Raw genomic sequence first — 12,358 nt, forward strand, 5'->3', positions numbered from 1 at the left:
AATCTGATCCTGAAAAAGATCGTTTTGTTTGAACTATTCTTTTCAGGAGTGAAACAAAGTGATTAGACATGTTTGATCAAATTAGATTGTAAGCAGTCGACTACGAAAATTGCAATACCAGGATTTCCGTTCGATCATTTGAGATTCCTTCCCACAACCGGAAGTTACATACTACAAGCGAAAACAGTATGGAACTCTAGGATAAATGAGAACCAAATATCTAGGCGCTTGTGCACAGCAAAGGAAACAGCTTCAGTATAGCCCATCTTCAAAGTTTGGAGACTTTTTTTTTTCCGCCAAAGCGCTGAAATACGTTGTTTTGAAAAATGGTTACCATCAAGATTTTCGACGAAACTCCGTGTTTCAAAAATGGCGGCCATCTTGATTTCACCAGAAATCGTGGATAATAGGAATAAATTTTCGACTATATGCACGATTTTAAAAGAAAAAAGTATTAAGGAATGATTAATGAAAATGGTTGCGTTTAAAAGGATGTAATTTTAAAAAACAATGCCGGAAAATCTTTACTTGGCTTTCCCAAATGTAAGATACCTTTGCATGGTGTCTTACAGTTTACACAACAAACTTTATCCTTCAATAACCCACAATCCATCAAAAATCCTCTAAAACGTTCATACTCTCTTGTTAATTCATACATAAACTATCTGTTTGGAATGCCTGGATTTCCCAAACTTTTACGCTTGTTTGAAAACTTCCACCTTAAATTTTCCTTGAAAATCTCCTGATACTTAATGTCAACATCACTAACAGCAGGTTTAGTGCAAAGCATAATTAAATGCAAACATTTTATCTCCAAAACAATATTCTGCATAAAATCTGAAAGTTAAACAATCGCCGAAAATAGTGTTACGAATTTTGTGTTTAGATAGTTAATTTTAGTAGAATTCTAATTAAAAATCCCCTTGCAATCAAGGCCAACTAAATATCTAGTTTGCCTTGGTGTAAAGCAGCGCGAGACAAATTTTAACAAAAAGCTATGTCGGAAAAGTAAGAATATAGGAGCATATGCATTTAACTTTCATGAAATTGAATAAATGCATTGCGTTTGCCAAATAGTACGGATTACCACATGCTCGTAAAGCGCTGTGGATTGTCACATCATATCACTTATCGTCACTCTTGGCGATATGTTTTGGTTAAAATTCTGGCTGAGTTATACTAAAGCTGTTCCCAACAAAGAGTATTAAATTAAAAGTAACACATAATTGAATAAAATATCCTTGTGTTTTTAGTCTTCTCTGAAGTATGAAATGTTCCTCTTTTTGTATCTTCTTCTTCGTACGTAAGCTTTGTCTTTAGCCCATCGGAGCAGAAAGACTTAACAGGTGCAAAACAAGACATCTGTCTATTTTGTCTGTCTGTCTTTTTTTAATGAAAATCTTTAGGTTGAAAACTTTGTTTTCTGATTTTACATTCCTCTTAATATTTTCATAATTTAAAATTGTTCGCTACGCGTTACATGTTAGCTGCTGCTGAACTGATTGATTACATTATCATGAGCCATATCAAACCGCGTAAGAACGGGGTGCTCAATTATTATTTCTTTTTTGTTTTAAATCGCAACTAGAATTTTAGGTTGTATTAAACATGAACGTAATGGTTGCGTGATTGTAATATAATTCATTAGTTATATTTATATGAAATGTCACGTTGACGAAGTTTTTTTTTTTATTTTCTGTCTTCAGGATCAACAGCTATAGAAAAGTCAGATGACTTATCAGTAAGCGAGTGGCTACAGAAGATCAGGAGTTTGCATATGCAGCGAGCTGATATGAATCGTTTAATTATGAATTATCTTGTAACAGGTATGCGAATTACATACTAAATTATCTAAAGGTTTTCGTAAACTTGTAGAGCTGTACGGCTACGCTTCCAGGCTGAAATTGCTTAATAAGCATGAGTTGAGGTTATACATTATGCACTTTCTGGACATAAAGTTTTATAATTTTCAAAAGAAGCTTCCATATTTTAATGAAGTCTGCTTAAAAAGCAAATCATTATAATTGCTTAGTAATATTTCTCGTAATTTGATGCTATTGTAACCAAGATTAAAAAGTGACAGATTACAAAAATACTGTTCTCTATATTTCCGAAGCTCCTAATATTTCACAATAAACAGCTTTGGTCATCCACTTGAAACATTATAACAAGGTACTAATACTTTTCTGTCATGCATATATACACAAAACTTAGCATACAGTAAAACATGATCCAGTATTTTCATATTAATAATTAAATATATTAATTTTTATTGGTAGTATAAATACCAGTTTTCATTGTTTTTAAAGGCTAATTGTCTGGGGTAAGTGCAGAATCACCCACTAGTTGGTGCGTTTTTAAGAATTGCAGAAACTCCGTGTCCATGTAAACATTGACTTATTTTCACTTAAAAAAAAAATCAGAGAATTGCAGAAATTCGGCATTGCACACTCCCTTGACTTTGCCCATGTACAGATCGATGTATTTTCAAGTATAAAGTCAAAGGAAATTGACAAAATTCCAATTCTTACTCTTTTAAAAAGCGGCAAGCATAATGTGCCAAGTGGCACATTATGTTTGGTGCATTGAAAAAAATGGTAATTCTGCACTACACCGAAAAACAGTATCTGGAGAATCCAAAAAATTTCTTCTTTGTAGTATTAGAAACTTGGAGAAAAAATAGTCTTGAGTGATAGCAGGAACTTTCATTAATTGGTTTGAATATAAAAAGGTGTTTAATGACCATGATATTAAATCAGTTACTGTGGTATTTATTTTAATGTGATATTTAATTGATAGGATATAAAATGGTGTTTAATGAACATGATTATTTTATTAGTGACTTGTATAAGTTTCATTTCATTACTTTTCGTGACTAATTGACAAGAAAGATTTTCTTAAAAATTAATTTTTTTTTAGATAAACTTTGATTTAGCATTTGTACTTACGGTAAAAGTTTACAATTAGGTGCCCCTTATTTTTTTTTTTTTTTTCGATTCGTTTTCGATGCTAAGATTGGCGTCAGGAAGGCACATTTCAAGATGGCCGCTATACAAAACCAAAATAAGAAGTCCAAGAATTGCACAAACTCGGTGTCCATTAATCTATTTTCACTTTAAAAAAAGTCAGAGAATTGCACAAACTCAGCATTGCACTTTGCCTTTGTCCATGTACACATCAATCTATTTTCACTTAAAAAAAAAAAAAGGAAGCTAAAACCAAGTTAAAACTATCATGGTAACCAGAAGCGGGGCTTTATCATATGGGGTATCACCAAAATTGAACAAAATTTGTTGCCATTCAAAGGGGCACCCAATTCTACACTAGAGCCATTCTTACTTATAAAAATTTTTTCTAATGTTTAACCCTTTTAGTGAGATGTCTTTTTTTGGATATTTCACAAAAAACTATATTATATATATATAATTATACTATTGCACACTGCCTTAACTTTGTCCGTGTACAAATCGATCTATTTTCACTTAAACAAAATCAGGAATCTAAAACAAAGTTAAAACTATCATGGTAACCAGAAAAAATTTGCCGCTGTCTTAACACAGAGAGACGAAGAAATAACCAAAAATACACAAACAGAGAAAAATAAATAACCAAAAATACATATTTCCTAACATAAAAACATTAAACGACAAATCTTTTAACAAAAATCTTCTAACACAGAAACGAATAAATAAATGAAACGTCAATATTTTTTAACATAGCTTTTTTTACACATGCATATGTTTAGGCTTCCCACCACCATCTTCCCTATCTTTCATGTAAGCAATTCAGTGAAATTTTTTATCGTTTTGGCTCATTCATATCTATCAGCAAGTAAACCAGCTTTCATGCAAAAATCAAATTTCTTTCATCCATCATCCACCATACAAAAACCTCAAATTCACAGTTTCATCATAATCCAACCCATCAACATTCATCCTCTTAGTCACCTCAGACATACTCAAATGATGCTACCCACAGCAAAGTAATAGCGAGTTCAAAATACAAGGCCATACCACGCACGTGCAACCAAATACAGCAGTTGAAAAGAATGGTAAGAACCAAAAACCCAGGTCTATACAAAAGGGTTACTGTTACAAAAAATAACCAAAATCTAAATTTATCACAATATATTTGGCGATATTTGCAGAAATATCTGCTTTTTAATAACAACAACAAAAAAAAAAAAAAAAAAAAAAAAAAACCCTAGGGCATCACCGACATTATCAACATTAGGGTTATCGAAAAACCTATTTCACCAACAACTCCCCTTGGCAGTTTTTTTCAAACAAAAAAACAAGGGGTACCATACTGTAAAGATTAGTTGTAAGTTCTAATTATTTTGCATGTCAAGTGCACATTTTATTATATTACCTTGAATGGTAAATTTTGTAATTGCAAGCTGTAAGTAACTAAGTTGTAGTGATTTTCTAGAATTTATACAGTAACAATTAGTGCATTTTATGTAACGTAAAGAGCAATAAAAGAAGGGAAATTTGATCATTCATTCCAATTGACAAAGTAAACTTGTCAGCAAAAGCTACTAACTAGCTACTATTGTTGTGGTGATCCACGGTTTGAAAATGGTTTCTGAATCAGAAGAGATTCGTGCACTAACCTAGTGCTTCGCATTAGAGAGTAAAGAACATCTATGATATAAAAATATACTTTTATTTACACAGCGAAAACGCGCAGCAACATTATTTACGAAAGCTCATTCTCCTAATAACATACTTCTTTTTACACTCCGCTTGAGCATGCGCAATGACAATTACCAAAGGAGCTTGGCAGATACTGCCATCTGTTGGATAAACTATTCGCTACATATTCCTCCCACCTGAATTTACTGGTAGGTAAATTCACACATCTGTTAAGTATAATATATGCATAATAGTACAGTATACAACATTGAAGTATAAAATTATGCCTACCAAGATGTTCTAATTAAATTGAAATACAAATTTACCTGGAGATGCAGCATTCCATAATTTTCTAGACATATTAACAGATAATACTAAACCTAGAAAAATAAAAATAAATCAAATTATTACAAAGTATTCAAACAAGTACAAAACATTTCACAGACGTATCACTGGTTTCACAGTTCTACCACTGGTGGTAGTCATAGGAATATTTTCAGTCATATCCTTTTGGACTGGGTTATCCAGCTCAAGTCTGTACAGTCTTTGCACTGGTCTCAGAAACTCAGAAGTCTCTGTTTTTATGACAGCAAGTCTTATTTGTCCATCACGACCAGGTAGCAGCTTTATGACACGCGCCAGGTTCCAAAAAGCACGTTTTTTGTTGTTATCTTCAAGTAGAACAATTTCACCCACCTGGAGAGGTTTAGCTATAGAGTTTTTAATGGACTGCTGACGTAACTGTCCTAGATATTCCACACGGAATCTTGCTCTAAGTTGTTCTCTCACCTTTTGTAGATACTTAGCTCGTTTACTCAGTTTTTCCTTATCCACTGTATCGATATCAGGTACTCCTGATTTGGAAATCTCCCGCAGGAACATTTCTGGAGTTAATGGGGATGAATCTTCAACGTCTTCCGACACGTAGGTAAGTGGCCTAGTATTGATTACTCTCTCACAGTCGCATAGTACTGTAAGCAACTCCTCGTAATCCAGGGCAGCGCGACCTAGAACTTTTCTCAGAATCTGTTTCACCATTTGAACTAAACGTTCCCACCAACCGCCCCACCAAGGTGCGGAAGGAGGAATAAATTTCCACTGAATTCTTTGCTCAGCGGCTTTTGATCGCAGACTCTCCCAATCAATTGTATGAAGAAGGCTCTCCGCTCCTTTAAAATTACTGCCATTGTCTGAGTATATTATAGATGGTCTTCCGCGACGAGAAATGAAACGTCTCAATGACTGGAAAAAAGCTTCAGTTGTCAAGGATGTTACTGACTCCAGATGAATGGCCCTATAGATCGCACATGTGTAAAGAACAATATAAGCTTTTCGACCATCTTTAAGGTAGAGGGGTCCTGCCAGATCGACACCCACTATCTCAAACACATTTGCATCACGTACTCTATCTTTCGGCAAAATTCCTGGAGTTACATCACAACTTTTGGATTTAAATCTTTGACATTTAACACATTTTCTAATGCAGTTTCGTACTGTCTTACGAGTTTTGAGGATCCAATACTTTTCCCGCAAATGAGACATCACCATAGAAGTACCAGCATGCAGCAGCTCATTATGTGCATTCATTATTAGTAAGTTTACTACTGCATGATCAGATGGCAAAATGACAGGAAACTTAAAGTCATCAGTATCGTCGCGATAAGAAATATTGGTTTTAGCTCTGATCAAACCATCACGATCAACTATAGGTCTGAGGTCTTTAATTTTATCATCGTTCACACTCTTAAATGATTCTCTTTGAACCAATAACATAAAAGTTATCTCAGCTCTTTCAATTTCCGAAACTGACAAAATTTTGGAGGTTTCGTTTGTAATTCTTCGTAATTTAAAGTAAAACCTAAGAATCCAACCTAACATGCATACAATTTTCTTTATGGATGAAAAGTACCTGTAATACCAATTGTCAGGTTTAGAATCTTTGTTAAGAGTTGTCAATACTGATTTACGCCTTTCTGAATTTATGATCTCTTCGTCCGGCAAATCGGTGCCTCTTGACCATGACGATTCTGGTTCTAACAGCCATGATGGGCCCTCCCACCATTTCGACAGCAAAAACTGTTTAACTGAACAGCCTCTAGAAGGGAGATCGGCGGCATTCAGCTCCGAAGGGATGTAATGCCAATCTTCTATTTTTGTAAGTGTTCTGATTTCTTGGACACGATTCCAAACGAAAGTTCCCCACCGTATGTCTCGCTGGATCCAGCACAAAGCGGTTGTTGAGTCAGTCCAGAAGAATGTTCTTAAATTTGGCATGTTCAAATCTGAAAAGACCATACGTCCCAAGCGTGCTCCGATTAAGCAGGATAATAATTCCAAACGAGGAATGGATATACTCTGTAAAGGCTTAACTCTAGTGCGTGCTTGCACAAAATTTAAATAAACCTTATTTTCGGTCTTCACTCTTAAGAAAATACAGGTAGCATAGGCATGCTTGCTGGCATCGCTGAAAACATGAAGACTTACATCTTCGTTAACCGATCTGTCAATATTAAGCCATCTAGGAATTTTGACATCAGACAGCAGTTTCATTTCCTTTACCCATTGTATGGACTTCTTTTCTAAATGTTCTGGCAATTTTTGATCCCAATTTAATCGTAATTTCCAACACTCTTGCAATATCACCTTTGGGAACAGGGTAACGGGAGAAAGGAAGCCTACTGGGTCAAATAACTTATGCGCGCAAGAAAGGAGCGTTCGTTTACTCGCGACAATCTCCTCTTTCTTTAGTGACTCAATTTTACAGGAAAGAGTATCATCCTTCAAATCCCAGTTTAACCCTAAAACGCAAACGAATGTATCTAATTTAGAGTTGGGAATTATTTCGGTTTCACAATTCGACTGCCATCCTCTAAGATTAAACTTTCCCAGTGACAATAACATTCTCGATTCTAGTACAAATCTATTCAATTCTTCAACATTCTTAAAACTAGTCAGGCAATTATCAACATAGAAGGACTCCTTCAAAATGTTGGCTGTAACTGCAAACTGATCTGGGGCACGATTTAAATGATAGTTCAACGTAGCGGCTAACAAAAATGGACTACAGTTAAGCCCAAAAACCACGCGACTATGTCTGTAAATTTTAGTATTCTCTTCTTCTGCACCTTTCCAAAAGAAACGCAAATAATCTCTATCCTTCTCTCTTATACCAATCTGCAAGAAAGCTTTCTCAATGTCTGAAATTACTGCAAGAGGATATTTCCGAAAACGATTCAACAATGTTGGAATTATTTCTATTAGGTTGGGACCTTTCTCAAGACAATCATTTAAGGAAAGTTCTCCTTTGGCGTGTGCCGAAGCATCAAAAACTGGCCTTACTCGCGTAGTTTCACTAGATTCTTTAAAAACCGGCCTATGAGGCAAATAGTGCTCTCTATCTACTTCGCCTTCATTTACCTCTTCAGTAATTCGTTCCTTCAACCACGTATCAAATACTTCCTGATAAACTTTAATTTGATTCGAATCTAATAATTTCCTTCGCGTATTAGTCAGGCGTTTTTCTGCCAACGTTTTATTATTAGACAAGTGAGAGGGGTCCAATACCCAAGGTAATGCAGTTTCATATCTCCCGTCTGAATCCAAATTCAAATTTTCCTCAAAATATTGCATGATCTCCTCATGAATTTCAGCTTTCTTTTTAGACTCAACTGGGTCATTTATACCAATAACGTCTAACTTCCACAAGTTTTCTGCTGATCTTTCGTTTAGCAATAAAGAAACACATGCAAGAGAATCATTTATACCCGAAGATTCCTTCGCTGGAATTTTACCCATTAAAATCCATCCCAAACTTGTTTCCATCGCGACCGGACCACTTTGTAAACATTTAATATTTCCGGTGAATAATTTTCCAGCAATATCAGAACCTATCAACAATTTAATGTCACTTTCGTTTTCAAGAGCATTACCCTCTACATCTGACACTTGAATATTTAATTTACGAAGTTCTTTCAACCAAGGACCTTTAGGTATTTTCTTAACATCAGAACAGATAACAGATTCACTTAAACAATTCACACTACATACATATTTATTATCAAGGCTACTCAAATTAACTATATATTTAGAATGCAATTTTTCTTTTGTTTCTACACCTCCGAATAATTTATGAACTAATTTCACTTCACCAACACTGTTACATTTCAAAGAATCTGTAATATCTTTCGTTAAATAACTTCTCTCGCAAACCGTATCTATAATCCCTCTGACTATCCTTTCCCTGTTGCCATTTTTTACCCTTACGATTAATGTTTGTAGTAACACATTGGAGCTCGCGGATCTGCTAGCCAAAACATTGACCTCATTTTTCGCCACAGGCTCTACTTGTTTAGTCTCTTTCAATTGAGAAGGAACTTGTTGACACATTACTGCCAAATGCCTTTTCTGGCAAATTAAACACTTAACCTTGGACTTACAGTTACGAAAAATATGGTTTTTCTTCAAGCATAATAGACATAAACCCTTCTTAAATATTAAATCTTTTTTATCCTGATATGTAAGTGTACTAGCTTTAAAACATTTTTCTGTTAAATGTGGCTTATCACAAAATAAACACGATTCCTCAACTTTCTTAATAGGAGCATTTTCTTTAAATTTGTCTCCTGTATACAAATCATTACAAGTAGGAATATTAGACTCATCATTAATGTAATTTTTAGATTTTCTACTTTTATCAAAAGAAAAACGCGCTAATTTAATTCTCTCTTCAGATATCACTTCATTTTTCAAAAACAGAAGAATAGATTCATGGTCGCTCTTACCTTGTTGTGACGAGCTCTCCCGTTCCCTCTCCCACACGCGTAAGATGTCAGGGGGCAGGCAAGATTCAACTAACGGAAAAATAACACTAGCGTATTTATCTTCAGTCACACCGAGAGATTCCAGAGCACGCAGTTTTGTTTCTAAACTGTCGTACAACGATGATAGCGCAAAGTCCTTTTTGGTTGCATTATTATTTATCAACACAAGATTCAATAAATCCCGAACGTACACTTGTATAAGAATATCTTCACGTCCAAAACGGTTCTTTAAATGTTCGATGACTTTCGGATAATTTTCTTTAGTTGTCGGGAAACTCTGCACTATTTCCCGTGCTTTCGATTTGGCAGCAGTAGCCTGGATCAGATATACGAATTTCAAATGATCATCTAGCACTGGATCTTCGTGTATCTTACTAAAGGTATTCCAGAAATTCAACCATTGTCGTGGATCACCTGTAAATTCAATCAAATTTATTTTCGGAAGCTTCAAATTCGTTGCCGTTGTTCTTGAATCAACAGTTCTGGTTTCATTTACCGATGCATGAGTCAGCAAATTTTTCTCTAGTTTCACAGTGATTTGCTTCACTTTCATCCTGGCTGCTATTAATTTCTCCTTGTAAGTCTCACATGACTCAAATTCTTTAGTATATTCTTCTTGCGAGACTTCTTTCGATTTTGATAGGAGATCCAATATTTCTTCATCCAACTGTTGTAGTCGAATTCCTTTATCTTCCAGAATTTCCAGGGACGATAATAGAACATCACTGTTCAATTCTGACTCCTTCAAATGTCCATGTAGGCTATTATATGCTTTCGTGAAGGCTGCACGCAGTGGTATTCTTCTTACTTTCAAGGCTTCCATTTCTGCTGTTAAACCATCAAAAATGTCCTTTACCTAACTAATGCGTCCTGTCAGACGGACGCCACTTTTTGTTGTGGTGATCCACGGTTTGAAAATGGTTTCTGAATCAGAAGAATATTTTATTTTTTTACTGAATTTTCATTTCCTAATCACTGGTGACTCTTTAATAGAGTATGTTAAATTGGTTATGGAACTGTATAATAATATTAAAAGCATTTGGAGACTTGAAACAAACTTTCTAACAACTTTGTTATTTATTTTTCTTTGGGCAGAACTTAAAAGGTTGTCAGGTTGTAAGAAGATTAAGGTTAAATGTTATAGGTTGTAAGAAGTTAAAAATGTGCAAAGCAGTTGCTAATTAGAATAGTTAATTTGTCTGTGCAAAGTGTTTTGTAAGGTTAGTGATTATGTTCCAATTAGTGATAATGTGCAAAAGGTTCAGTTTTCTTTCACGATGTTCACAGTGACAAAAAATATGGGTCAGTATTTTGGGATGCTATAAAATTCACCACATAGTGACTCATTGTAAGTGTATATGTAGGAATTGACTTTTGTGTGTATTTGATAGATTGATGCAATGGTTTTGACACTTAAATGCAATGGAAAATGTATTTTATATTGTATTTGAAAGTGGTTAGAGTTGACTTTAGAGTACCCCTTGTATTATCGCGAAGTTATTGTTTAATTTATGATAACCTGAGTAGTTGAATGTTATGGAAACCCTATTATGATGTAATCATTTGCATTTTTATGGGAAATTTTGAATCGTGGGATATTTTGTAAGGGCTTTTGTGGTATGTGTTGGTTAGGAAGTACATTGCTTGTTTCATTGTTTAGATGGTAGAATGGCTGAATGTAGTAAAATTAATTTGAAGTTTGTGTAAGATTTGGAATGAAAGGAAAAAAGTGCATTAATTGACTGGTGTGTAAATGAAGGTTTTCTTAGTAGCCATTTTCCGTACAGTCCAGAACTATGTAGGATATTTTTGACTCTTATTTTTGTGAATTTATGTGGCAATGCCGACATACGGATTTTAGTTCAGATAATTTTAGGAAGTTTTTTGATGCTGCTAAGGAATTTTGTGTGCCACAAACTGAAGACGAAGGAATTTCTAAATAAGGTAAGTGGATATTTGCTTTGTGTAGTGCTTTTAAATGCATAATAGGTTTTTCCTTTTTTATGTTATTTTATTGTTTAGTTTAAAATGTAGTTTATTGAGAGTATGTGTTTTTTGTTTGCCTTTACTGTAGAATTGGGTGCTCCTTTAACTTTTTAAGTGATTTTATATCGATGTGTACATGGACAAACTCAAGAGAGTGTGCAAAGCCTAGTTTGTGCAATTCTCTGACTTTTTTTTAAGTGAAAATAGGTCAGTGTGTACGTGGATACAGAGTTTGTGCAATTCTTTGACTTGTTATTTTTGCTAGTGCAAAAAATTTACGCCACTACAGAAAGCCAACATGTATCACCAAAAATCAACTACACATGTATCACCAAAAATCAGCTACACATGTATCACCAAAAATCGTCAAGTTTCGCCAAGGGGTACCCTTAAATATACTTTTACCTTGAAAGGTATTTGGAATACATAGTAGATTATTAGAAACTTTTTTTATTGCCCATGGGTCCAAGTCTTCCTACTTTTTGGGTATTACTTGTTTGGATTTGATGCAGCAAGTGTAGTTTGCAGACTATGCTAGTGATAGTCTCATGATTCTTGTAATTGTTAATTCTGCTCACTGATTGTGCTACTACAGTCAAAAGTCGTTAATTCGGACACCCATAATTCGGAATGATCTATAGTCCGGACCTCAAAACTAAAAACTTTCTGCGCATGCGCCGCGTTGACACATGTGCATAGGCGTTTACGCATGCGCATAAGACCTTTTACGACTGCGCATATGAGTGTGCGCAAGTGCAGAATACGTTTTCGCGTGCGCGTTTTATGTGTAATGGACGTATAAGCTAAAATTATCTAATTATCTATTTCAGTTAATGTTGATGATTGCGTTGTTCCTTAATTTTCGAATTGGATCCGGCTTATTATTTTTTGCAGACTCTAAGAGCAATTTTATAA

General features: G+C 34.7%; 1 protein-coding gene across 2 annotated transcripts in view; it reads left to right on the plus strand.

Moving 5' to 3' along the window:
- The first annotated feature begins 1,356 nt into the window (after positions 1-1,356).
- Positions 1,357-12,358, plus strand: part of Hou (GID complex subunit 8 homolog protein Houki) — a 31,276-nt gene continuing 20,274 nt past the window's right edge. The window contains exons 1-2 of one of the 2 annotated variants that reach the window (XM_035354513.2): positions 1,357-1,535; positions 1,707-1,826. In XM_035354513.2, coding sequence (XP_035210404.1) covers positions 1,481-1,535; positions 1,707-1,826 — 175 coding nt within the window. In that variant the 5' untranslated portion in view covers positions 1,357-1,480. The remainder of the gene's footprint in view (positions 1,536-1,706; positions 1,827-12,358) is intronic. The other variant, XM_035354511.2, reaches the window with a different exon arrangement.

Source organism: Stegodyphus dumicola, chromosome 12, assembly GCF_044657685.1.
Source record: "Stegodyphus dumicola isolate Sdum_Otavi_A_Nest chromosome 12, ASM4465768v1".
In the NCBI taxonomy this organism is placed as follows: Eukaryota; Metazoa; Arthropoda; class Arachnida; order Araneae; family Eresidae; genus Stegodyphus; species Stegodyphus dumicola.